Source organism: Penicillium lagena (genome assembly GCF_028827675.1).
Source record: "Penicillium lagena strain IBT 129212 chromosome Unknown utg000001l_segment0_segment0, whole genome shotgun sequence".
Lineage (NCBI taxonomy): Eukaryota > Fungi > Ascomycota > Eurotiomycetes > Eurotiales > Aspergillaceae > Penicillium > Penicillium lagena.
The window spans coordinates 5781028-5806847 of record NW_026623222.1 but is presented as its reverse complement, the minus strand read 5'-3'; the positions used below and the strand labels follow the sequence as shown (position 1 = coordinate 5806847).

At 50.3% G+C, this 25820-nt stretch overlaps 15 protein-coding genes across 15 annotated transcripts; 3 read left to right on the top strand and 12 right to left on the bottom strand.

Moving 5' to 3' along the window:
• Positions 1–254: 254 nt before the first annotated feature.
• On the bottom strand, positions 255–2117 carry N7510_002560 (putative MFS multidrug transporter; the record flags this gene model as incomplete). The annotated part of the gene is made up of 6 exons (XM_056974487.1): positions 255–786; positions 839–1200; positions 1247–1405; positions 1459–1782; positions 1836–1930; positions 1988–2117. The coding sequence occupies 6 exons, from the start codon at positions 2115–2117 to the stop codon at positions 255–257; spliced, it is 1602 nt and encodes a 533-aa protein (XP_056839604.1).
• Positions 2118–2828: 711 nt separating this feature from the next.
• On the bottom strand, positions 2829–4883 carry N7510_002559 (alpha-N-acetylglucosaminidase; the record flags this gene model as incomplete). Its single annotated transcript, XM_056974486.1, has 1 exon — positions 2829–4883. One exon carries the CDS (start codon positions 4881–4883, stop codon positions 2829–2831), a length of 2055 nt encoding a protein of 684 aa, XP_056839603.1.
• A 31-nt stretch (positions 4884–4914) lies between these two features.
• On the bottom strand, positions 4915–5190 carry N7510_002558 (uncharacterized protein; the record flags this gene model as incomplete). Its single annotated transcript, XM_056974485.1, has 1 exon — positions 4915–5190. One exon carries the CDS (start codon positions 5188–5190, stop codon positions 4915–4917), a length of 276 nt encoding a protein of 91 aa, XP_056839602.1.
• Positions 5191–5511: 321 nt separating this feature from the next.
• N7510_002557 (isopenicillin N synthase family dioxygenase) lies at positions 5512–6756 on the bottom strand (the record flags this gene model as incomplete). Its single annotated transcript, XM_056974484.1, has 2 exons — positions 5512–6233; positions 6414–6756. 2 exons carry the CDS (start codon positions 6754–6756, stop codon positions 5512–5514), a joined length of 1065 nt encoding a protein of 354 aa, XP_056839601.1.
• A 208-nt stretch (positions 6757–6964) lies between these two features.
• N7510_002556 (putative MFS transporter) lies at positions 6965–8783 on the bottom strand (the record flags this gene model as incomplete). The annotated part of the gene is made up of 7 exons (XM_056974483.1): positions 6965–7319; positions 7378–7821; positions 7870–8042; positions 8096–8120; positions 8171–8284; positions 8337–8513; positions 8578–8783. The coding sequence occupies 7 exons, from the start codon at positions 8781–8783 to the stop codon at positions 6965–6967; spliced, it is 1494 nt and encodes a 497-aa protein (XP_056839600.1).
• A 951-nt stretch (positions 8784–9734) lies between these two features.
• Positions 9735–10092, top strand: N7510_002555 (uncharacterized protein; the record flags this gene model as incomplete). The annotated part of the gene is made up of 3 exons (XM_056974482.1): positions 9735–9834; positions 9888–10002; positions 10062–10092. 3 exons carry the CDS (start codon positions 9735–9737, stop codon positions 10090–10092), a joined length of 246 nt encoding a protein of 81 aa, XP_056839599.1.
• Positions 10093–10900: 808 nt separating this feature from the next.
• Positions 10901–11188, bottom strand: N7510_002554 (uncharacterized protein; the record flags this gene model as incomplete). The annotated part of the gene is made up of 1 exon (XM_056974481.1): positions 10901–11188. The coding sequence occupies one exon, from the start codon at positions 11186–11188 to the stop codon at positions 10901–10903; it is 288 nt and encodes a 95-aa protein (XP_056839598.1).
• A 398-nt stretch (positions 11189–11586) lies between these two features.
• On the bottom strand, positions 11587–11958 carry N7510_002553 (uncharacterized protein; the record flags this gene model as incomplete). Its single annotated transcript, XM_056974480.1, has 1 exon — positions 11587–11958. One exon carries the CDS (start codon positions 11956–11958, stop codon positions 11587–11589), a length of 372 nt encoding a protein of 123 aa, XP_056839597.1.
• A 333-nt stretch (positions 11959–12291) lies between these two features.
• On the bottom strand, positions 12292–13317 carry N7510_002552 (uncharacterized protein; the record flags this gene model as incomplete). The annotated part of the gene is made up of 3 exons (XM_056974479.1): positions 12292–12519; positions 12642–12824; positions 12880–13317. 3 exons carry the CDS (start codon positions 13315–13317, stop codon positions 12292–12294), a joined length of 849 nt encoding a protein of 282 aa, XP_056839596.1.
• A 1949-nt stretch (positions 13318–15266) lies between these two features.
• On the bottom strand, positions 15267–17474 carry N7510_002551 (uncharacterized protein; the record flags this gene model as incomplete). The annotated part of the gene is made up of 2 exons (XM_056974478.1): positions 15267–16873; positions 17120–17474. 2 exons carry the CDS (start codon positions 17472–17474, stop codon positions 15267–15269), a joined length of 1962 nt encoding a protein of 653 aa, XP_056839595.1.
• A 179-nt stretch (positions 17475–17653) lies between these two features.
• abnA (putative extracellular endo-1,5-alpha-L-arabinase) lies at positions 17654–18350 on the bottom strand (the record flags this gene model as incomplete). Its single annotated transcript, XM_056974477.1, has 2 exons — positions 17654–17787; positions 17972–18350. 2 exons carry the CDS (start codon positions 18348–18350, stop codon positions 17654–17656), a joined length of 513 nt encoding a protein of 170 aa, XP_056839594.1.
• Positions 18351–19319: 969 nt separating this feature from the next.
• On the bottom strand, positions 19320–21751 carry N7510_002549 (transcription factor domain-containing protein; the record flags this gene model as incomplete). Its single annotated transcript, XM_056974476.1, has 3 exons — positions 19320–20651; positions 20699–21407; positions 21468–21751. The coding sequence occupies 3 exons, from the start codon at positions 21749–21751 to the stop codon at positions 19320–19322; spliced, it is 2325 nt and encodes a 774-aa protein (XP_056839593.1).
• A 318-nt stretch (positions 21752–22069) lies between these two features.
• On the top strand, positions 22070–23297 carry N7510_002548 (uncharacterized protein; the record flags this gene model as incomplete). Its single annotated transcript, XM_056974475.1, has 2 exons — positions 22070–22172; positions 22228–23297. 2 exons carry the CDS (start codon positions 22070–22072, stop codon positions 23295–23297), a joined length of 1173 nt encoding a protein of 390 aa, XP_056839592.1.
• Positions 23298–23369: 72 nt separating this feature from the next.
• Positions 23370–23930, bottom strand: N7510_002547 (MAPEG family protein; the record flags this gene model as incomplete). Its single annotated transcript, XM_056974474.1, has 3 exons — positions 23370–23576; positions 23636–23759; positions 23809–23930. The coding sequence occupies 3 exons, from the start codon at positions 23928–23930 to the stop codon at positions 23370–23372; spliced, it is 453 nt and encodes a 150-aa protein (XP_056839591.1).
• Positions 23931–24692: 762 nt separating this feature from the next.
• N7510_002546 (alpha/beta hydrolase) lies at positions 24693–25511 on the top strand (the record flags this gene model as incomplete). The annotated part of the gene is made up of 2 exons (XM_056974473.1): positions 24693–25103; positions 25164–25511. The coding sequence occupies 2 exons, from the start codon at positions 24693–24695 to the stop codon at positions 25509–25511; spliced, it is 759 nt and encodes a 252-aa protein (XP_056839590.1).
• Between the last annotated feature and the right edge of the window lie 309 nt (positions 25512–25820).

The window sequence follows — 25820 nt, the reverse complement described above, 5'->3', positions numbered from 1 at the left end:
GGCAGCAAGGCACCAAATTGAGGTGTCTAGACCGTCTTTTTACTAACCAATGTTCCAATGTCTGGTAATATGCAAGTAGACGGAGAGTAAATAGAATATTGGCATCTCAACTTGAAGCGTCGTTTCTTTGTCTTTTGGTTGATACTAAAACTCATTTAGGCTATATTGTCGGTGGATAGACAAAGCCATCGAACTCTATGGATGATGTATTCTTTTTAGATGCCCCTAGGATACAATATCCCAATATTATTCCCTCAGTCTTCGTAATTGTCATTCTTATCATCCGTCTCTGCTGGTGTCCACCCAGTACCAGCCTGGGCGGCCGCTGCAGCCAGTGCCAGCGCGCCACCGGCTAGGAATAGCGTCCGCACAGCGTGTTCGTAACTCTCAGCTGCGATGACCCTTTCGGAGCCGGTTAATTGGGTTACTGTTGCAGGACTCCCCAACAGCTTGCGGACCAGCTCAGGCTGTGGGGCCAATCCATGACTAGCAAAGCCGCTCTCCAGGGAGGCTTTCAAGACTCGGGCAAAGAAACCTCCTCCAACAGCCGATCCAAAGCTGCCCGCAAACCCGCGAGACATCGTCATGAGAGACGTGACAATATAATGCATTGGCACGCTGGTGAGATGAAGCACATGCGACAGGGTATAGTTCACCAGCGCCCCCGCAAAGAGTCCATCGAAGAACGTGGTTGCAAAGTACAGAGCCACGGGGGAATCCGGAGTTGAGAGCAAGGACAGGGCCAGTGTAGCCAGTGCAAAGAGAAGGAATAGAACAATACATGAGCTATAATGACCGGTATTAGCCTCTCCCGGGGTGGTATAGCTCCATGACTCACATATAGTAGCTGCCAGTTTTCCGAATATGCAACCAGCCCACCAGCAAGCCTCCAAGTCCAAACCCGGCATTGGTCGGGACCAAGATCAGGCCAGCGGACGCCGGAGACCATCCACGAACTGCCATCGCATAAACTGGGGTGAAGAACAGGACAGCCCATCGGGCCATCATCATTCCCAGACCAGCAAGGCAGGTTAGCAACACACTGCGAGTCTTCAGAAGTCCGACTGGAATAACAGGTTCGGTGGTCCACTGCGCCTCAATATATACAAATATGATGAAGGAGACAGCAGACCCCAAGATGGGCCAGAGACTTATCTCGGGTGATGCGAGGCTGGACAGCAACAGGACGACCGAGATGGTCTGAGTGGTCAGCGTCTTGAACGATTGAAAGGTCGACGGATCTTACCAATGTCAGGGCACCCGCATAGTCTACTCGGGCCAGACTATACCACAATGACTGCCCCTGGGATGGATTTTCACGAAGTTGTGGTGGTTTGGGAATCGCAAAAAATAGCAACGGACCTAAAAGCATTGCAACCGGAGCCTGCATCCAGAACATAAAGCGCTAGAAAGACGGCGTCAGCAATTGTAGATGTAAAAATCGATTCAAAAACTCACCCATCCCAAGCTCGGGGTCAAAGCTCCGGCTAGGACAGCACCCGATGCCACTCCAGTGGTCATCCCCGTATTGATCAAACCGATACACAACCCTCGACGTTTTTTGGTCGCCAAGTCCAGGACCAAAATGATCGATGTACTCATCAAGCCCCCGCTACCACAGCCAGCAACTGCCCGCCCCACTAAGAACACCGCCAAAGATGATGCCGCGGCGCTGATGAATAGACCAATTGCTAGTAGAACAGCAGAAAACAGCACGTAGAGACGTGCGGTGAATATCTGGGCGAGACGCCCTGCTAGTGGAGTGATACTGGACAGGGCGATCTTTGCAGAAGGTAATGTTAGCAATTGATAACTTGTTAGAAAAATGTTCATACCAGATACGCGGATGTGAACCACGACGCCTCCGCAAAGGCATCCAGGTCAGCTGCAATGTAAGATTGGGCAGTGGTCATCATTGACATGTTAGTCGCTATAAAGGTTTATAATCAGCGATGGTCCTTCATTGACATTCCCGATGAGAGCATACCCTGGATGAAGACTAGAAGGCCCATCAGAACCGTGATGCACAACCCTCTCGGCATGCTAATGGTTCGCCTATGAACGGGAGCAATGAGCGGTGTCTGCTCCGATGGCGATATATGGTCTTCTTCTTCCATGTTGTAATTGATGAAAAGGGATCGTAGCCCAAGTGACTGCAAAAACGCATTTACGAGCTGTCAATTATTATCGCGCCATCATCGCGCCTGAGGGGAAACAATCCTTGTTGTACCGGAGATTGCGGAATGCGCATTTCTAATCAATTCTCATAGGGCCCCATTTACCCGATAAGGGGCGATCGATCCACTGGCGGTTGTCGCCACTGTTGCAGGGGTATGTATTATGTAGGCCAAAGCTACGTGTTTCCACTGTTTATCTCAAATGGGCAAATTCATTTTTTGGCTCAAACAAGGTCTTACTCGAGGTGAAGGCTGTTATACAATTTGTGCTGGACCGAAAATACATTTCTCTTCGCTTCTCTTGAACCCAAGTCTGAACTGGCCTGCTCGGTGCACTAATGATTGTGTCAAAATTCAGCATGTACGACGTCCCAACATGGAAATCCAACCACGAGATAAATCTCTATTCTCTTCTCAGATTCTGCAAAGGACTAAAATGACAAGACAATTTAAATAGTTAGTTACACAAGCCCAATTATGTCATCCCAACCACGCTAGTATTGGAGGTAAAATCCCTGTATGTGACCTGTAGGAATTCCAATTCTTGACAGATTGTACAATTTATCGAAGCATTTACTCGATATGTAGGTGAATTACAACATATGGCTAGCATAGATCTTAAGTCAGAATATATAAATCCTCGACATGATATCAATTTGCTGCGAAGACAGCAGGCCAGTGATGGCGTACAGTCGCCAAAACCTTCTTGAGATCCACTGCATCGCCTGTAGGCTCAGGGTCATCCCATTTCTGTGTTTGCCAATTAAGTTCCAGGTCCATCAGCAACGCATTTAGCATCTGGTCATCGTATGATTTGGACGGGGTCGTTTGGAGATATTCGATGAACGTACGCCAACGTGGGATATAGTACGAAGAGACGAGGCCGCCCCATGCCTTGGAGGCATAGTCGGTGATCTCGCCGAGGGGTCCCCACAGTGTGATCTGGTTACGCGCATCGTATTCAAGGAAAGAGGCCGTTTCATTGTTGCCCTGCGCCCAGGAGCGGGCAGCCTCAATCCATGTAGAGAAGCGGTAATTCCGGTCAGTTTGGAGAACAGCGTCGTAGTCCATGAGAAATCGGATGATCGCCTGGCTCTCTTGTGATAAGGCGGTCTTGGATGAATTTGAGGTTGGGCCTTCGTAAGTAGATAGCAGCTGATTGTACATCGTGACGAAATGATTCGCCATAACTTGACGGGTCACATCAATCATATCATACTTGTACGATGGATTTGTCCACAGTCCGGGCTCTGCGGTGGCAGCGCGGTACATCAGGTCCCCCGCCTGAACGAGTTCAGAGGGCTTGTAGTTGATAGTCGTGCCACTGGCCACACCGAGCAATCCCTCGATTGAAGGCCGGAGTTCAATGATGGATTTTGTCACGGAAAGGGCAGATGTGAGGTTGGTGTTGTCGTAAACTGTCGTTCGCAGAATCTCCCAGGCCTCGTACAGTTCCTGCGGAATCGATTTCTCACCAGCATACCGACTTGTCACCCAATTGTGGAAATACTCCTTGGTGTCAAGAGGGGTCTGAGACCATGCCTGCTTCAGCAGAATGTCGTACACGATCTCATTACCTTCTTGACCCTCTGGGGTAAGGCCATACCCAACCATTGAAGGGGACTCAATTCGCGCCTGAGTAGCGTTCTGTGTGATATTACGGATTTGGCCGTACAATCCCTGGTTGCCACCGAAGTCATGCAGCTGGCACCAGATCCACGGTTTTCCATAGTACGACTCCGTCCTCTGCCATTGAGGATTTGACTCAGAGAACAGGTCCAAAATCAGCATGTCCTTGTTGTCTTCCACGCCGGAGAGATAGGCCTTTATTCGCGAATCAGTCCAGAAATCGGCACTGTTATAGAACAGCCAGCCCTGCATCATCCAGATGGCCTTTGGATCGACTGCCTTTAGACTTTTCAATGTGTTGCTGGTGACGTTACGCAGATAGTCCTCATTTCCCGAGTAGGGATTGTTTTCATTGTACTGGTCCAGCGTGTAGATATGGCTGATATCGCCGTACGCGGCCTTCTGCTTGGTGATAAAGCTGCGCTGAAGCTTCGCAAAGTGAGGATCAGATGGCTCAAGGAACGAGTCGTTGGTGTATTGGGCAGGGAAGTCGTTCCATTGAGATCCACGAACAACACTCGCGCCGGGTAAAGCGCGCGTGATGTTCATGGGCACAAATCCTGTAAATGCTGGCAATACTGGGGTCATGCCCAGCTCCACCATGCGGTGTACAATCTTCTTCTGGAGGTCGAACTGCTGGTCGATCCACGTCTGAGGCAAATCGCCATGCCACGAGCCCTGAATGTTCCCAAACCGATTCCAGGCTTGGAAAGCAGGACCGCTTAGGTAGGTTGCAATCTCTGCGTCGGTGAGGCCAATCTCACGAAACACCTCGACGAGGATTTTCTCCTGGCCAACCCAGGCAAGCGGAAGATTGATCCCGTGGAGAGCCATCCAATCTAGCTGGGTCTCCCATTCTTCCCATTTCCAGAACGCAGTGGTGTAGGAGAAAGTGACTATAACAGAATTGGTCAGCTCGAACGGAAGATAGAATTGTGTGCGCCGTACCGGTGTTGAAGTGGTAACGATATTGAACAGTGCTGGAGCCGCGCAAGGGACTGGACAAATGAGGAAGCTTGGATGGTGCGATGTCCAGACGACTGCCAATGTACCAGTAGATATCGACGTGCGCCACATCCGTCAGATACCGATGAAGACTGTCGTGAGGTTAGTACTGCTCAAACGCTGGATTTGGTGATGCGAACCCCGACGACAACGCGCTGAGTGAGTTACCCTGCACCTGAATTTTCCCATCGGGTGCACTGCTCACGACATAGCTGTCGTGGCTGGCACTTGTAGTGGTATTGGCATCCACCAGCGTGAAATGAAAGCTGTCAACATGGTTGGGCATCCGACGCTTGACGAGATCTTCGATACCCTCAGTTGACCGAGCGACCGCCACTGAGGCCGCGCAGAGCCATAGCAATGGTTGAGACCACCGCATGACTGCTATTTAGGAGTGCAGAGAACCCTTGGGAGGCAGGACCGACTATCAAGACTATATTATGTTTGGGGTATGAGAACCCGATCACTGCATACCCCACACTCGCAGCCGTCTACAAATGTTGCCGTAGCATTTTCCTGACCACTACTTATCCGCCTCGGACCCCTGAGACCCCCCATCTCCGCAGTACTTGGTGTGACTGTCCGATCCAACGTTTGCCGATCAGTGGGGGCCAGTCGGAGCGTACCGCCCCCAGCCTTGTATAAAAATGTCCCGACGCGGAAGAATTAGTTATACAGAAAACAGGAATGTCAAAATTATTCACCGAGAAACAAAGGCTTTCTGGCCCTTCAGTGCCTTCGCCAATACATCCGGATACCATCGTTGCCCGACGTCTTGATGGCTTGTCACTCGGGCGACAAAGGTGCCTTCACCAATGCTGCCGCGGAACATCTCATTGAATGTCGCTTCAGCATCAGACTTGACTTTATCATCCTTAACCAGGTCGCGAATATGCTCGGGAATAACCAGTGAGATTTTCTCAGCAGAGAGATCAAGACTGACACCCTGAAAGACGGGGAAGGAAAACCGCGAACCGAGAGATTTGCCATTATCATCTAAGAAATGCTCTCGACGCAGACTCACTCGGTGGGTAGTCGCGCTGCAGATGCCGCCAGTCAGAGCCTCGAGAGCTCGGCCAATATTGACGACAAGCGTGTTTGGAAGTGGAGGAGCCGGTATCCAGGTTCCGGCCTTATTTTGAACTTCGAGCCCACGATGCGGAGTAGCTTGCAACAGGAAAGTGAGAAAGCCCGAGTCTTTGTGAGGGCCGACACCCTGAAATCCGGAGTCATCGTTTTCCGAGACCGGAGGCGGAGGATACTTGATCAGTTTGAGTTTATGCTGCTGTGGATTGTCGAAGACATCGTCGAATGCATTTGAGGGGAGATCCAATGCTTCTGCAATAAGGGACCTGAACTGCTCTGCTAGAGCGCTAACTTCGGATAAATAGGTTTCAGTTGCGTGACGGAAACCAGGAATTGCTGTTTCGTCGGGCCACTAGACAGTTTAGAGTCGCATACTAGAAGATACGACTGGAAACATACCTGATTCGGACCAACAACATTCCTATACAATGGCTCATCCGGGCCAGGCGCAGGAAGCTCTGTAGCAAACTAATTAAAGAATTAGTGGGAGCTTTGGAAAAGACTAGAAACAAAAACTTGCATCAAACTGTTCACGATGATCCTGCTTCAGGGCGGTAATCTCGGCCCCGAGTTTAGAGTATCCAAGAAAGTGTGGGCTATTGACCATTTCAATCTCAAGCTTCTTCTCTAATGGCAGCTGGAACAGTTCTAAGCCTTTGGCCGTAAATGCATTTTGAATATCGGGCGAAATGGGCGTATTGCGGAGATAGAAGAATCCCACATTAACTAGTGCATCGCGGAGATTTTCAAGGAAGACAGATTTGGTTGATGGAGACGAGACTTGTGCAAAATCTAGAATCGGGATCGACGTAAAATTCTCTTTCTGCAAAGGTATCTTCAAATCGTAGGTGGCTGCCATGGTTGTTGTCAGGGGTTAAACAACAAAAGAGTGAGAGTGTCAAGATTGGGGCGAGGTGGGGTGATTGGGGCGATTGTCGCCATCGGGTATTTTGGTGAGGGCTGACGCTATCTCCGCGTCTATTGACGCATGCAAAGTTCATATTCATCATATCTCATAGTAACATATATATCTATAAACAGACACAGAACGTGTTACCACCAGGTCTCTAGAGAATGTACCTGAACCCGACAGCTCGAGTCTCCAAATCGTTAGTGCCGACAGCCAAATCTCCTCGAGCAGTCTCCGCTTCTTCAAGATGCTTGTTCATCCGCACATGAACCAACCGAATGACTAGCGCCAATACTGCTACCAGAAATGCTATGGCAGCAGTTGCGCTACCGCCCGGAATATAGCGAGGACCCGAAGAGTCCGGCCACATGTAGCTGCCGTAAATGGAAGCCGTGTTGCCAATCATATTAGCCAAGGCAATTGCAGCAGACCTTTTAACGAATGGACGAGGGAAAGAGTTGGCGATCCACGCGAGAATGATCTGGTAGGCAGAAACTGCACCCATAGGCATTCTGGGAAAGTATGTCAGTCACATCCATCCTTGCCAGAGACCCGGTCATCAAAACCTACAAGAACATGCCAAAGAATTTGGCGCCCGTGTTTGTGGATGCAGTTACAATCACACACCCCACAACACTAACCAGCATTAGGGCAATGATGTGTTTACTGCGGTCATTTGTCTTGCCCGATGTCCACGTCACCAACAAGGAGACCAGAAATGTCGCAATCCAGACCGGAGCCGTGATCAAAAGTGTAACGATATTGTTATATTTTAGCTCTTGCACGATAGTCGGGAAGAAGTACTGAAAGTTTTGCGACAGGAGCGAAGTATGCTGTAGCAAGATGAAAAGATAGATGCGTTTATCGGCAAAAACAAGCGCGAGCGCCTCCTTGATAGTGGTAGAGCCAACATCATCGGCCTCTCCGGCATCATGAATCAACCGCCACTGGGCATAGGCTTGTTCCTGTTCGTCCAGCCAGGACGTTGTAGCGGGATAGTTGGGAAGAAAGAACCTATTATCTCAGTAAAAGGCACTCAAACTATCAGAAAATCTTACTCACGTAGCAAAAAGTGAGACTCCCACCGTGATGGACCCTTCTATGATGAAAAGCCATCGCCAAGCCGCGATATTGTGCGCTCCGTTGAGATTGGCTAGTACTCCTGCCCCAATCAAGCCTCCGAAGGCATTAGCTAGAGAGCTTCCAGCGTAGAACCACGCAATCCGGTGACTCAGCTATGCCGATAGGTTAGCTGTGGTGGTCCTGAAGTGTTTATTTGATTCCCTACCTCTTGCCGAGTATACCAACTTGACCTGTTTAAGATGGGTTAGCGATGATATTTCATCAAACATGAGTTACGCACATCAACATCACAGCTCCAGGGAAGAATGGCGCTTCGACAAATCCGAGGAAGAAGCGCGTGACAACCAGTCCTGAGAATGACTGCGTGGCCGCTTGGCAAGCGGAGATGACACCCCTGCGAAATGATAAGCATTGTATAGTTAAAGGATTTTTAACTCGACACATACCAAATGGCCATGGCAATGCCTAGAAACAACGAGGGCCGGACGCGAGTCAAGAATAGATTAGATGGCAACTGCATGAGCAGATATCCGACGAACAGAATACTCGTGGCTAAATTGTAGTCGGTGCCTTTCATCCCTAGGTCCTCCTCTAGTGATCCTAGGCGCGCTTGCGATAAATTACTGAAAGCAAACAAGCGTTAGGGATTAGGATTGACGATGATGCAATTCTCTCGATCCCACTTACTTGCGGTCTAGAAAGTTAAGGAGATACATGACAATCAGGAACGGCAGGAGATGCAGGTCGACTTTTCGGAGAAGGCTGCGCGTCATGTTCTGATGCCACTCTGGGCTTTTGGAAACATACGCCTGGTAGAGGGCATCCTGTTCCGGGTTGAGACCCTTGTGGGTAGTTTCGTGGAACTCGACCTGTTCCGCCGCAGGCTTCGCCATCATGTGCAGTTGATCACAGTCGGGAAAGTGTCTTACGTCCAACTGCAAGGCATTCTTCCAGGACCGGGAATTTGTTTCTTATACGGCTGCTAGGATCGTGAGCGGAGACCGGGCCGGCCAAAAAGCCCTTCTCGGCCGTCGGTGTAATTCCGAGTGTGCCAAGTGCCCCCGTGGGGGAGCAGAACAAAGCCGACAAGCAATAATAATGGCCACAAGCCTCAAAGGACCGCTTAAGCTGATCATGCGCCTTTGACCCCCAAAAAATATGGGGAATGTTGAGAGACCCGGGTTAGCTCACCCCGAGAAAATTCAAGGCATAGTCTACCAATTGGTCCTTCGTAGTGTCTGGCTTGTTTTCTCTCTCAAAGGTGAATATACTGCAATAAGAATTGCTCAAAAGACTTGACAGCTTCGAGGAGGGTCAAGCACGACAAAAATCAAAACATTCAAAATAGATATCTGCCTGGTGCCTGAGTGCCTGAGACGTCATTGATGCCTGAGGAATAACATCTTACCTCAGCAACATCACATGACCATTGTCTCGTCTGGAATGGCATGACGTCACCAGTCGATCTCGCCAAGCGCCATGAGTAAACGCAGCTGTACGCTCTCGGTCCAGATCGGCAAAATGAGATCAGATTTGCAAATGGTCATATCCCTGCACTACTAGCGGTAAGCGCACCGCAGCCTATGGGATCGTGCAGGGTCGACAGGGATGAAGACGATAAAGTGCATCGGACACACCGTGTGGGGCAACGTCTGAGCACAGCAATGACGATAACATTCTCGCCCTGGACGAATCATCACGCCCTATTTTGATTATTTGCACTAGGAGATCTCCGCTCGCAAGGCGTATAAAGAGGCGGTGCTGGCCTACGACCCTTTTCATATCTTCGACTCATCTATATCAATCAAATTTCTTTCCTCAATCTACAATTCACAGATCTCAATATGGATAAGCTCTCTGGTCTCGCGTCCAAGCTTGGTGGTGGCAGCAAGACCTCCGGCGGCTCGAGCTCAAGCTCGGGTAATGAAGACTATGTCGACAAGGGTATGCTATCGCCGTGAGGACTAAGCAATTCTTTGACGCTAACAAGACTCTAGCTCTTGACCAAGCTGAGGGCAAGTTTAGCGGTGGCAAGGCCGATCCCGCGAAGATGCGTAGTACCAACGAGAAGATTACCGACACTGCTCGTGAGCAGTTTGAGAAGGCTACCGGGTAGGTTTCTTCCAATGTCCCAGTGTAGTGAAGACAGATTAAAGCTAATGCACCCACAGAAAGAATATTCCGGACAAGGTCTCGAACTAGGCCTGCCATGATTTTCGTGTTGTTATTGTGGAGCACTGCGGCCGAGACTTAAGATACCTGCTACACAGTGTGATAGTTGAATTCAATGTCTAGTATGATGATGATATAGATTTGCTCTTCCCAAGGTCTCCTAGACCGTGATTTCTGTAAAGAGGATATAATTCTGGGCATGCTCACTGTACAAATATTCGTTCCACGGTACGGCGCCAGGGGTGCGTATGACCTCTTGGCGAGCTCTTACTTCGGGAAGATCAAGTGCAATTTCGCCGTGTCTCAAGGAACCTTCTTTGCCTTTGCACCGCTAGGTCCAGCTTCAATGATGGACTAACCAAGTGAAGACTGAGCCTCGTCTCTGAGGCGCCCAAAGTATGTTGCAAAGGCATCTTGCTTTCACTATAAGACGTTGAGGGCACAGATAGTCAAGGGGTTTCGATACACAACCGTTTTATGGAGCTCTTGATAGACTATCAGAGGCATCTTTAATGCCCTTTGCATCTGTTCAACGCATGGAATGTACTGACTTCTTGGCAAGAGAGGTCGAGCGAGACCCACCAGGGTCATAAACAAGCCAGAGAAAGCTTAAGGAAGAACCACTGTTCTATGCCCGATGCTGATCAATGTCACGACCATTATCTTCATCTTTCAATGTCAGGTTCTGCAGGCATGGAGCATAGAAGAGATTCCCTCGCCATGCCCCTTGCGCGGTTCGCGACACCACCAATGCCCACAGCAAGAGAACCACTGTGCTTAATATCTAGCAAGGCAATCGAATCAGCAAGCCGCGCATATATAGGACAAGCACCAAAATTTAACCACTTACTGTTCCAAATACTTTGAAGAACATCAGATCCATCTCACGTCCGAGTTCAATGGTATTGGCGGCATACACACCAAGAGGGAAAGTAAATCCCCACCAACCCATATTGAACGGGAACGGAGAGCTGTAAAGCACAGTCGCGAAGGCAAATACTAGCCAGATCAAACCAAAGCTCCACATGAGAAGCGAAATGAAAGCACCAAGCACATAGGCAAGCCTGCCAGCCAGGGGATCCAGAATGTTGGAGTTTGCCAGAAGCTCCCGAGCGACCTTGCCCATGAAAATGATACTATAGCTTATCAGCAGAAAATCGAGGGAAGGAGAGCATGCACGCAATTCTTACCCAAAGCCACCGAACCCCAAAGGCCCCAGGGGTAAAAAACAGCTCACTATCATTTCCCGCGGTGGAAGCTTATGCACCGCCAGCCGCTGATAGTAGATCACTAACACCACGAGGGCTAAGGGTGTGCCCATGCCCCAAAGTATAAAGGAGACAAGAAGCGTACCGAGCGCATGTGATTCGTTGGGCAGAATATCAGCAACCCTTGCGCCCACTGCGGCGGCAACAATTGTTGCCGCAATTGGTAGTAGTTGGATGGCTGTGATCCGATCCAGTGAGGTGATATGGCGTTGGGAGATCCTACCAAACCCAAAATCAGCACAAATAAATCCAAGGGCTAGATCACAAAGACCAACAAAATGAAGGATAGAGAGAGGGTAACCGCTGCCGCCGCAACGACGTCGATAATCCACAGCACCCAAGCAACGGTTATACTCCACGGGCCCCATAGCGGCACGCAGATAAAAATCCACATCTCGATCAAAGTCGCAAAGCCCATGGGTACCGTCGCCATATATAATGAATTGGTCGGGTCCTGGATCATGACTCGCCAGATCTCCGGATAGAGGGAGTATCGCAGGACCGAGGTAAGAAATGCCAGACCAAAGAGCACCACATTCAGCAAGAAAAAGACTATGGAGAGATAGTGGAGGACTGGAGTAGGAAATGGCACTGATTTCATCAACACGGCGACGATGCCCGTGCCCATTGTCGCGGAAAACCATCTATCACGATTGTTGGCTCTGGGCCGACTGCAATGCGGGGTTGGACGTACGAGGGACTGAAATTCCGGACCACGCGCCTCCAGCCAGCATGGTGCTTAGAGACCCTGCCCGACGCAGTGGCAGGTGTCTCGTTTGATTTTGGCATGTTTGTTTGATTGTTTGAAGAAATAGGGAAGAGGAAGGCCGGCCGGGAAAGTATACAGGAGTAGATGCCTAAGGCGGCGATATCGGCCAAGTCCGATAAAACGGCGAAGCGCCTTGAACCACCAATGACCTCTTAATTCTCTAGCAGACCATATCTAACGAACATCTACTCTCTACCATGCGCCCACAATACCTGCAATAGGAATGTCAATGCCCGTCGTGTACGAGCTGCCATCACTCAGCAGGTACACATATGCGCCGCCCAGCTCGCGTGGGTCGGCCAAACGAGGCATACCACCATAGTATTGCATCTTCAGATCCCAGTCCGGCGACTTCTCGACATAGTAGGTCATCGCTGTGCGCACAAACCCGGGCGAGATGCTGTTGACCCGGATCCCGTGCTTGCTCCATTCCATCGCAAGGGTGTGGCACATGTTCCGCACTGAACGAAAGTTCAGTCCGTGATAGTACATCCAACAAATATGGATTGAATAACTCACCAGCAGCCTTTGTTGCTCCGTACGGGGCAGAAGGAGCAGCCTGTTTGAATATAGTCAACAAGGAAAATTTTTAGAATAATAGCATTCGGTCTTACCCGGTTTGGCCGGTAGGAAGTCATGCTGGAGGTCATCACGATTGACCCCTTGATACCCAGCTCGATGAACTTGCGTGCGACAACCTGGGCGCAGAAGTATGCACCGAAGACCTACAATACCAGGCTTAGCAAGACATTGCCAAGCCTGTAGACTGAAGCCACTCACGTTCAAATTAAACAACTTCTCCAGCTCTGGACGGTCGAAGTTAAGAGCCGGCTGATGCTTGGTCATGCCAGCGTTGGCAACCAGTCCATCGATTCGACCCGTTTCTTGCACAACCTGGTCAATGGCCTTTTGCACGCTCTCCTCCGAGGTCACGTCCGTCTGAATATACCGGAAGTTGGGGTACCGCTTCTGCAGGTCCTCAAAATCCTCACCGGGCTTCATCATATCCAACGAGTACACCACTTTAGCTGAGTTAGCAAGACAAACTTCCGCAATACCCAGGCCGATCCCGCGGTTGGCACCAGTGATAGCCACCACTTTCTCGACGAGAGTAATCTGCCATGAGAAGTTACTGGCAGGCATGGTGCTTAGATAAGGTGTCGGGGTCTCTATCTTAAATGCGTCAGAGGCAGCATTTGTGTTTGCAACCGGAGGCATATTGGTGGTTCAGAGGTACACAACAAAAGTGATTATTGTTCCAGGATTTGTTTTTACGATGAGCAGAAAGTTAATAGTATATATTGGGACTCCCCGCTTGTAGTGACACAAATACCCCTCCAGTACTTGGTTTTTATCTAGTAGGCAACATCGTAGGGTGGGGATGTACTTCGGCACGAGGACACCGAGATATCACCGCTGTGTTGGTAGACATTTCAGTTCAGTTTCATGTACTAGGATTGTAAACTATGTGCCAGCTGCTGTCAGCCGGGTCCGAAACCTCCCACAATGATGTGATGAGGCAGTTACTGGTATTTTCCAACACTTTAAAACGCAACATCATGCCTCCGCATCATTGCCCGGGTCGTGACAGTGGAGCCATCTTGGCGGCGAATAACTATTTAGCCCTATTTAAATAACTAGGGATAACCGCCCTTGACTAAGCACTCTCGACACGAGGCACTCCACCGAACGAGAAAGTTTGCTGGGGAACTTAATAGGTATGTATATGGTCAACGGTGGAAGCCGTATGGGATGATGGCTGTTAACGTCCTGTCTTATCTTGGACTAGGACTGGACAAAATTGGCAAGATGAAAGCTTGAAGTTGACCTTGATCCTTGTCCTTTGTCAAGGCGAATAGCGCCCTTATTTAGCTTGAGGAGATGACAACGATCATTATTACGGTTTTATTGTATCTGCGCTTCTTTTGGTCAGGATATGATATGTAATATTTTCGTAATTTATATCAATTACAGATAAAACATACATACCCAGCCTTTTTTCCAAGACCTTGTCGGTTGACTGAGTCCGGTAATTCAATTTAAAACATCTTGCCACCCACCGAGCCTTGCATTTTAAGCATGGCAAAGCTGGGATGCCTAGGAAGGCTCCTTGCTCCTCGCAGGCCTCACAAGATTGTGCTGCTGACTCGTCAAGAAATAATCCTCAAGGGTCTCAAGCCCAAGTCCTTCTTTAGAATGGGGAAGAGGTCCTCTCTACAAATCTATGAGCAGAATTTGTTGTCAACCGCAGATGGTCAGTACACCCACCTCAGTAGTTTTGCGACGCTTGCCGTTCCGGTGGGATACGGTATCGTCCTTTTGAGAATCCGTTTCTTCACAAGTCCACAGGCCCCTGCAGGTCGGAAGACAACAATATGCGCATTGCTTTCACGCAGAGCGCGTGTATTGTTCTCACCGTACTCTGTTGCATGACTATGGCGTGGCGTGAAGAGCAAAAGAGAAGAACAAGAAGACCAGGTGGTGGTTGGAAGAAGGAAGAAGAACCGATAGAGGGAGCCTTTTTACTTTAGGAGGCGCGTGTGAGAGACAACAATATTGTTCATCGGGTGACTGTGCTGAGGCTCGCTGGTGCCGCGTTTTCATTCACTGGGGTTTCTGCCAACACAGATCTTTATATTACAAAAGAAGAGAAGTTATCGACATGTCCACTATGAACGTTCCTTCAGAAGACGTCCAAAATAATCATTTTGGGATTGATGCTATGTAAATTTGGATCACATAACGTTGTGCTTGAGAAGAAAACAAGCACCCCAAAGATCAGAATTGCTAGATTTTGTAGGCCACGGATCTGGCGATTGATTTGTGATCAAACACTTCCAATGGGTAAGACACACTGGCCATCGAGGTTGTTCTCCACCAGTAGGTGCTTGCGACACGATGTGTTAAGTCATAGAATGATGAGTTATCCATACCAAAAAACAAGAGTCGTTCCACAACCATGCTTGTCATCGGCAAGAGGACTGATCAAGGTTGTGAACAGGAGAAAGTCGACAGCCATCATTATTCGCTGGTTTCATCCAGCAAAATCCGAGAGATCATCTTTCTGATATTCCAGTTCTAGTTCCTTGCGCAGCGAGGTCAAGGGCCAGCGCACTCGGTTTTGGCACGAGTCGAGAAGATCCAGAACTACTAATCGTTCTTGGGGATCATACACACACATTCCAGCTGAAAACAAAATTAGCTATATTTGCTTCCCAGCCAAAATCACTCAACTTACCACCAAAAAGACAGTGCAAAGATACCAGACTCGCCGCATTTTCTGCCTTGTCAACTGTCCGCGCAATGCCACAAATGGTGTTCATGGATAGGGCAAGAAGCTTTTGCGCTGCGCGATAATCTTGATAACCGCCCGAGGACGGTCGATGAAGAATTACTAGGACTCGAGCAAGACTGTGTATCTGCAGTCCAGCAGCATAGGATGGCGGATGAACCCAGATAGGCGGGAAAGGCTCAGTGTGGGAAACAATAGGTAGGGGACTGAAGTCTTGAGGCAGAGCGTCATGCCATTCCTGTAGCATATAGAGCAGCTCGCTTCCCCGTTCCAGACGCTGTGCCAGAGTTGACGTTTCTATCTCCTCCTTGGACGCATAATTCACGCACTGTGCCAGCAGATACGTGGCGCGTGTGGCCAACTCTGCAGCTGTCAGGGCTGATGCAGGCTTTTTGGGTTGCCAGAAACTGAATACTCGACGTCGCTCGCGCATGGCAACCCACACATCCTGTCGCAGCCATGCCCACCACACGGCCTGCCGGAGGCCACCAGACTCGCCGTCATTATTTTGAAATCGTTGAATCCAGAACACGCCTTTGAGATGCCGCTCCCAGTCTTGATTGGAACCATCGATCATCTCATACGTACTAATGAGCAGAGCCGTTGCAATCAGTTCAGGGCTGCGGGTATAAGAGCGGTACTGCATCGCTTTGTTCAGATAGTGCAGTGTCTCATAGTAGTACTCCACTGCCATGTTGCGGTCAATGGCGTCGTGATCGGCTCCACTGTCGGTGTCGGTGTCGGTGTCAGTGCCTCCAATAGGGGGATCGAGCATACCAGATCCTAGAGAAAGATGCCGTGCAGATAGGGCCAGCAACGCTTTCATCAGGCCAAGATTCCGAAGTGCCAGACGTGGAACCAAGCCCGAGAAGTGCTTCTCGGGATCGTAGAAATCCAGCCATTGGCTAGAGATGCGCACAAAATGACGGAAAATGCGATGCTCACGATCGGATAGCACGATCGGATGCGATGTGCTCCATAATTTTGTTTCGTCAGACACCGTAGGTTGCCCTTCAGTGTTTCGCGAAACTAGCTGCGACTCGAAGGCGAAGTCTCTGGGGAAAGCGGCGGCCTGGAAGCTCTCGCGTTCTTGCCAACTCCGGGGCTGTAGATTCAACCGGTAAGGATCAGGCCCCGCGACATCCCCCGGTGTACCTGGAAACCAATGGGGTGGCGATAGCAAAAACCCGTTGTCCGCGTTGGCGGCGTCAGTTGCCAATAGCTCGAACCAGCTGAGAGGCGCGACCCTTGATGTGACCGAGCTGTCAGTCCCCGGCGACGGGACGAATGGATGTGGTGCCTCGACGGACGCAAGTGTTCTGGGTGCTGGCAAGTGCGTCTCGCCTGCAGACACAGATTGAGGGGCCACCGACACGGAATCCCTCCGGGTGCCCTCCTCGCGTAGTGGCTGCTCCTGATCGCAAGCGTCAACCAGCACCTGCAGTGGCGCATGCACGGGAGACCGTCTCGCATCGTTAGATGCTTCTGGAGACCACGGGGAATCACTACCGGGGCCACACGGGGACTCGCGTGGCGTATACTCACAGGGTCGACTACCTTTACTACAGGGGCCGCATTGTGGCCGAGCCTGGGAGATTGACTTAGGGCTGGGCTTACGACGAAAAGGAGAGTCATGTCAAACATACCTCGTCACACTTGACGTGGCGGCGTTTGCAAATGAGACTATGTCCGTGGTCAGTGACATCTTTGCTCGTGTTCATGATTAACGGGTTGCGGGGGGTGGGGAAGCCACCAACCAGCCGGTCGTTGCCCGAAGTCCGCGACCCCGGGATTTACGTTTTGGTCGAACTGCACCGTTTGGTTTTGTCATGTCTTGCCAATGGGCTTCGGGACGGTGCACATGGAGCTTCAGCATCGCAGCCTCCAGCCGAGATCTGGAAAAGGGGGAGAAGGATGGGGCACGGCCAATCGATATTGACGCCGCTTGATCGATCGACCCACTTACTCGCTCCAAGTTGGGGCCGTGCGCTCGAACTCGGCACGAGTGTAAAGGTGGGCTACGAGAGGGTATGAAGTCTCGCGAGCTTTGAGAGGATGAGCTGACGAGAGAACAACGGGACATTACAAATTCTCTCAGCGGCGAAAAGGGAGGCTATGGAGCAAAGAAAGTGTAGGGATCGGTTATTTCACATTCTAAACCTGTAGACGTCTTGGTTTACTTGCATAGAAAGAATAGAGTTTGGATTAGAATTGGCGAATCAAGCAAATCGACTTTCAAAAAAGTCCCGTACCGAATACCAACTATACCACAGGCCATCCAGTGGAAAAATCAATCTGATTCCACCCAAATTGCTTCTGGTCGTCAGCATACCCGATATCTGTGTTGATATAGTGGTAGTAAAGAACAGGACCCAAGCTGGGATCCGTGTAGACACCTCTGCATGACACGGTTAGGGTTACATATTTCTAAAGCGAACAATGATACTTACTGTCCACCAGGACCGTAGATATTGTCATGACTTTCCAGCACAATGGTACCACCTCCATCCGTACAAGCAGTACCATCTTGGTCGACCTGGGTAGTAGTCAGGGCCTGTTAATAAATATCTACAGAGCAACTTACAAAACCACCGCTGACACTGGTTGACCGACAAACTTTGATCTTATATTCCTGCCCAGCAGCAGGCATAGAAGTGTCATAACCACAGCAAATACCCGCTGAGTAGAAAAGATAGTAGTAATCTCCGTACTGATACATATAAGAGCCTTCAACAGCATGATCCCCGGACGGATCGTACGCTATGTTGTATGACGAGGACGAACTCGCTGTGGCAGCTGAGTTCATCGGCACCTGGTAGATGTCGTCCCAGAAAGAACCAAAGTTCAGGTAATAGGTGCCGCCAACATCAATCAAATTGGGATCAATGGCATTGTATGTCTTTGAAGATGTGGATGCGACGCCTGTGGATCCGTGATCCGTCCAGGAATCTGCCTCCATGGTTTCTGATGTGGCCAACCCGATGGCCGAGTCCTGTGAGCCGAATGTAGAGACGGCGTAGTAAACGTAGTAGAGGCCGTCAACAATGTGAGCGTCTGGTGCCTATGTTATGTCCAAGTATGTTAAACTGGTTGCTCAGAACAGTCTCCAAAATATGACGCAGTAGAAATTGAAGAGAATAAATACCCAGAGATCGGTATTTCCAGCCAAATCAATTGACGACCCATCAGGCAGCATAGACCCAATCACTGTCCACGGACCCTCAATCGACGACGAACTGGCGTAGGAGATTTCATTTCCAGTAGAAAAGCGGAAGTATACATTATCGGAAGATCGTTGGATCAAAGAAGGATCACTGACGACGCATTCTCCCGAACAAGATCCCGGGTTAGCATACGCATCTGCTAATGCAGCGAAAAGCAGTGCAAGATTTGCTATGCGGCAAAGATTCATGATGTTGATGACGCTCAAGCGGTTGATTTCATGCCAACGTTCATTGCAGTCTATTTATCTGCAGAAAAGTGAGATGTACAGGTTCAGCTAATTCGTGGAATATCCAGCGCTGGGTCCAACTCGGCCACGGAGCGACATCCTTGTCAGAGGGTCCTATGAATCTATCTACCTCGGGATACGGGGACTGAATAGCTAGAAAAGCAGTGTGATAGTTGCAGAAACAGGCGGATCAGTACAGGGTCCGGTGCCCGACTGGTGGGATTTGCGCGGTGTTGCATGAGCCAAGACGGAATACCCCGGACCCCGGACACGAAACAACTCCACTCCCGGGGGGGGGGAGTGTGATCGCTCAGCTGCGGGGGAGTTTCGTCAGTCGGTTAAAAAAGGGCATGCAATGTACGTGATGCAGCTGGTGAATGCTTTTAACCGAGTATAATATTAGAGTGGCCGGTGCAGGATATGGTATAATCCCGGCTGGCACTGGAGTTCCGGCGATCCTACTATGCATTCATCATATCACAATAGGCCAGCCATAACCCGTGTCAATGCCTCATCCTCGGCATGAAATGCGTCCAGCGCATTGGGCAGCCTTGAGTCATTGGGATGGGACATTCCCACATCCAACAAATCCGTACCGCCGCCTGGATCGAAATATAGTCCGCCAGCGATTTCAAAGAAGCTGCTGAGATCTTCACACCCATTCGTCTCTGCATCTCCCACCGTGCCGGGGGACATTGGCCAAAAGCCACCAGGGGGCTGCGGTGTAGGGAAGCTGTTTGTCTGGTACAGAGTAGGTGTGCACTGCGCACTGGGGGATTGTGTGGAAGCCGAGACTGGGGTAGACTCCCAAGCAGTTGGGGTTGTGTTAGGACGCGAAGTCAAATGGGAGTCGGGGTGGGGGATGGGTTTGGCACTGGATGCCCCCGCGTCATGGCCGGAATGCCGACGACCGGACATATTATCCCCGTGTACGTTCAGCTGGATTCGCTTTAAACTGCGAATAATCTTCTGGAGACGACGAGATGTTCGGGCACGGGTTGCTGAGCGCCGCACCATATCCACAGCCGTGTAAAACTCCGGTCGGCAGACATGGCTGAAGCGAGCCGGTGCATGTAGAACCGCAAGGAACAAAGCGGCGAGAGCCGATATCAAGAAGTAGTTGAACGGCTCAGGTCGTTGGAAGTAGACATTGGAGACGCGGCTAAAACAATCAAGCATTTGCACGGTACTTTTTGCGGTCTCCACAGCCGTAGTGGCTCCGGCCATATCTTCTGCGATTCGTTCGCTGCTAAGGAGATTCTGACGATAGACGAGAATGCGAAGTTGGTTAGCCTGCAGGGCCAGCAGTACCTGCAACATCATAGTTCGATCAGTGTGCTCTGATCCCACAGGAGAGCGCCAGGTTGGATCGAAGCGCAGTTCATGTGGGATAGACCGAATCCATTGCTGAACCTGTGCATCGAGATAGGCGCATCCGTCCGATGTGGCCTCGCGTGAGCGGCTCTGCCACCCGGTTACTAGTCCCCAGATCTTGGTACTCAGACGCGCGTAGGAGATCATGCAGGTCAGATACGGGGTAGAGCTTCCGGGCTCCGGGAGATCGGTGTCCATGTCCGAGTCCTGGATGGCAAACGGCAATCCGGTCCCAAACGACCACTTTCGGTCTAGCACATAGATGCACCAGAACAGTCGGCTGGCCCATGTCTTCTCCAGCTCTCCCGGAAAGACGCCATCTGTCTTTTGCCAAGTTTCCTGGCAGTGAAGACCCAGCTCCATGCTGCCTCGAGCAGCCATTCCAGTCAATCGCCATGCAATCACTTCGTCGTCTCTGTAAGCGTGGAAGATCGCCTAATGTGGTCAGCAGGCTCTTAGCGATAAGTCGGTGGGAATCGTACGAGTAATGTCAGAATCAAGATCTCTTTCATGTCCACCTCGGAAATCTTCAAACGGCTGGCAAACCGGTCTTCGACGCTGTCTGCCAGTTGAGCGGCACGCTCGCTGCGGCCATGAGATTCGGCCAGCAGCGCAGTAGCCAGAAGGATCTTCAACACTTGGATATCACGGGCAGAAAACCAGTCTCGATCTGCAGTCGTTTTTGACGAGTGCGAGTTCGAGGTCTCTGGATGGTGGAAACGAAAGTAGTCGCGCACGTAGGCTCGCACGCTGCTTAAATCAACACATGGATACATCACACCAACGGTATCTTCATAGACCCGAACAAGCCTTAGGGTTTCTTCCAATCCCAGGATGTCGAGCGGGTCACCTGTAGCCAAGGCATCCTCATTCTCAGAAGGTGCAGGGCTCTGGATGGCAGTTGACAAGCCGATGTCCTCGTCCGGACCCTCATCGTCAGCTGGGTCATCTTCATGGGGGTGAGATCGATGTGGCCGACTCAAGCCGAACTCTGCGCTGGTGGGCCCGACATATGATGGGGATTTGGGTGGATTTAGAATGCGATGCAGACTCGCAGCCGGTGCCGCTGGTGGTCGTGAAGACGCTCCAGGGCTTGTTGATTCCAGCGACAGCAGGCGCGCGGAAAGGTTCCGCACCTCGCGCTGCAGCGTTGCCAGGTTGTGATCGACTGCTTCAAATCTTGTACTCACGCTAAGGGAGTCAGTACCTAGTCTGGGATGGTCTGCCGTTGAATAGAGAAAAGGTGGCTACCTTTCATCCTTAACCTCGGGCTCCATGGGTGTCCCCGGGGTGCGCTGCGTGGTTGCATAGACACAAGAAACTTGGTCGCGGGCACATCGTGCGCAAACGGTTCCGCCGCTGCATTTCAATTTCCGTCGCTTGCATTCATTGCTAGGGCCACTATTAGCGGTTGGCACGGCGGCGGATCGGGAGGCAAACAGAACGGACCAGGCGACTTGGGTGTACTTGGCTCTTTTCCGGGCGCGCAGGAACTGGGTCGAATCACCGTCTCGCTTAGGAGACTCGGGGACCATGCTGTTTTGGATGGGTGTGGATGAGAGATGCAGGAAGCAAGTGAGCAGAGGGCGGTCGGAATTCGGAAAGAAACCGAGCCAGTCTCCACTTGGGATCGACCAGCAAGTATACAGCGGACGATCAGTTGCGAGAGGCTGCGATGTATTATTATTCAAGGATAATACCGATAATAGGAAATGCCAGCGATGATTGATCGGGTTGGGTTGGGCCTGATTACTAATTCTTGAATACGATGCTCCCCCCTCCTCCTCCTTTAGACAAGGTCTGGACACCTGTGTTTGGTCGACAGTGCTAGGCAACTATAACGAAAAAGCGCCATGACAAAAAGGCCAGCAGCAAAACCCTTGGTTCTACCTGCTGTACAGGAGGATGCGGCGGAGCGGAAGCGCGTCCTTAATGTTCTGGCACAAAGAAGATACCGTGGGTTCCCTTTCAGCGAAACAATTCCACTGATACCAATGCAAAACCCGCACAGGAAGAAGAAGGAGGGAGCGCCTCCAAGCTCTTGAGTCTAAGGAGAAACGGACCGAGGTGCCAAGAAACGAAGGAACTGAAGTGCGAACTACATCAGAGTCTATCAGTGATCTGCCGGCTGTGATGAATCATCCAGTACAGTATCTTGATGCAGACATCATGCTTCCACCCCAAGAAGAGAATCCCACCGCTCCCTCCTTGTCATCGTCTGCTCCTTCTATGGAAGTCTTGGCACCATTCCCACCTCTGGCAAAGGTCAATCCCCAGCAATCGTTCGGCCTTTCTCCTACCGACGCATGGGATCCCTTCTTGGCAACAACATGGCCCGAATGGATGTCGCCGTCTCAAACATCTAATGGCTATAGTGACAAGCTTCCATCTGTGGAATTAAACGACCTAGATAATGACTGGGACCTCTCTGCGGCGCTCCAAGCAGACGAGACCTCTTTTTTCACCTTCCCAGATGATGAGCTGCTCGAGGTTCCGTCCCTCGTCCTGCTGAACGCAGCAATGAAAGTTGCACAAAGGTTAAACATCACGGACCTCCTCTGGGACTTTACAGCAGTCAGTCGTTTCTACCAAGCAGCCCGCTCTTCGTTGCCTGGTCTATCACCGCCCTCTTTGGAAAGCAGCTCGTCGACAGCAGAATATTTATCAGCAAACCTCAGCCAAGATACAGGTCAACCAATGGATGTGACTGAGCTGCCAACACATCTTCAGCCAACCCGAACCCAGCGCCTGATCCCCCACCACCCAATCCTGGATCTTCTGCCCTGGCCAAGTACACGGGACAAGTTGATCCACGTCTTCCATCTTCCTCCTAATCTACGTCCACGGTGCGCGCAGGATCCAATGGCGCTCATGCATCTAGTGTATGATATGGAGGATGACAGTGGGGAAGGGGTCAGAATTCACGGAGAGGACCCTTTTGAGCCAGCTAGATGGGAAATCGGTCAAGTGTTGTTTGAGCGGTGGTGGTGGGCGTTTGAGAGAAGTATCGTGGAAAGAAGCAATCGAGCTAGGCAGAGGAGAGGCCAGAGCGAGTTGTTATTGGAAGGTCACCAGAACTAAGAACTAATACAAACAGAATTGAGGTGGTCAAAGCAAGCGCCGCTTCTATACTGACGATATTCAACGGCATGGCTACTCGGCATTGAGCGTTTTTCCCGCTTTGTACAGTGCCCAGATGGGAATGGAGATACTCCACGCCCAAACACCCGTGCGCAAGTAGCTGGCAGCCTCCGAGCGGACCCCCATATATACCGCTGTATACAGCAGACGCACGCCTAGATATTCGAGCGCGAGCGAATTCAGATCTTTAGCGGGCAACTTGGCTAAATTTCCAGCAAGCTACGTCAAACTATCAGCACCTCAACATAAGCTGTTTTATTCAGTAATTCACGACCCACCATAGCAGCAGCAAACATTGGAATCCCTTCAAGGGCATTTAGATGCGAACCACGAGCTCGGGCGAGTTTATCCCACACCTGAGCCGGGATGCGACCTTTCAGAATGGACAAATTTTCGCGTGGCCTATTCTGTATAAGTAATTTGTTTCAGGTCGTATTGCTGAAAACCATACAGCATATTGCTCGATTGGCCCTTAGCGTTGGCCATCATCTTCACCAGATAGTAGCCGTGCGGGGCGATGCCAAGGCCATATGCGGCAATGATGGAATGAATGGAATAATTATTGTGAGACATATCGAAAGCTGGATCTTATGATATTTGACCGTGTGAATAACTCGAATATTTGAAAGACCTTCGAGTGCTGGGTCTGATCTTATATATTGGGTGGTTTCTTGGGAAGCGTAACGTTAGGGTTGGCATCTTGCCATAACCCCAATGTGTCCACCATAATTCGGGCTGAAGTAGGAAATTCCCATAGAGAGCTTATGACAATACAAGCTCTAGTAATGAAGATTCGCTTCAGAGTGAAACCCTCACAGTTATGGCTGGCGTTATTGTCCTCGTATTTTCTGGACGGGCCCCACATTCGGGGACGAACATAACGTTATGTGTCAAGAATTGGAATCCCCACAGCTTACATACAGGGAGTTTACCCGTCGCCAATATTTCCTCCTCGCTGGGCGCCTGAATCTCAGGGGCCTGTACATATATACCTCGCTGGACGCCTGAGTCTCAGGGGCCAGCGATCAGTCTTAGAAATATACTAAGTCGCACCCAAAGCCTCCCTGCGAGTCTCTGTTGCCCGAATCCGTAAAACCACTACTACGGGTGTATCGTGAGACACATCCAGACAGTTGTCCGTTGAGCAAAACAAGATTACTCCGAATAAAAACGCCGGCAGGAACACAACTCCGGTGAGAGAGAAAATTCTCCTCCTGTTTCACTTTGCCTGATTACTTTAAAGTGTTAAAAATAACATTTATTCAAAAAGAATTTAGAAAAACCTGACATTTGCTACAAGTACATATCCAACATCACATGCGCTACATGTCAATAATGACGCCCGCTAAGCCTACCATTGCCCTTGTTCCTGGTGCCTGGCACTCACCCATGCACTACGAAGACTTCCTTCAGGTTTTTCAGGACGCAGGGTACCCGACGAAAAGCATTACTTTGCCGGGCGCAGGGTCGGTTAATCCCAGGGCGCAGTCAGTTAGAGCAGATGCTTGCGCTATTCGAGAGAATTTGTTGCTTCCATTGCTAGAGGACGGCAAAGATGTTATCCTCATCATGCATTCTTACGGGGGGTGTCCCGGCTCTGCCGCAGCGCTGGGCTTGAGCAAAGAGGAGCGAAGCACTGGAGGTGGTATCATCGGGCTGGTTTTCATTGCAGCATTTCTAGCTCAGGAGGGTGACTCCCTCCTCAGTGCACTCGGAGGAAAATACGACTCCTGGGTGATTAATGACGTGAGTGACATCCGCTTCCACTTCTCATAATTTAAATATAATGCTTACAAAAATTTGTAGGAGAATGGACAGCTAGATGTGGAAAATCCACTTTACGTGTTTTATCATGATGTGCCAAACCACAAGGCCTCCAAAGCCGTGGCTGACCTTAAGCTGCAGTCTGAAGCTACCTTGTCGTCGCCTAGTCCTCCCAGCGCTTGGGATAACAAATTTTATGATGGTCGGCGATGCTACATTCGCACGTTGCAGGACCACACCATTCCCTACATTGCGCAGGACATGATGTTGCAAAATAGTGGGGTACGTTGGTATATTAAGGATATGGATACCAGCCACAGTCCTTTCCTGAGTCGCCCACGAGAACTGGTAGATCAGGTCCTAGAATTCGCATCTTTGTTCCAAGAGTGAAGGAATTGGATTAGGATGAAACAAGGCATTGGGCTTGCATTATGATAGCAACTGGAACACATAATAACCGTTTCAATGGGTGCCTTTTTTTTTCTACTGAATTCTGAGTGTTAGATGATTCAATCGGGTCCATTGAGAGCTCTAAAACCATCTGGTGTTTCCCGAAAGAGAAGCGTCGCAACCGTTTGCGGACCCAAATAGATATAGCTCGGGATCCATCCTCTCAACATCCACATCAAGCCTCCGGAGCGTGGTGTCTTCTTAATAAGATCAACGATAGAGACACTGGTATTTGAGCTCATTACCCTC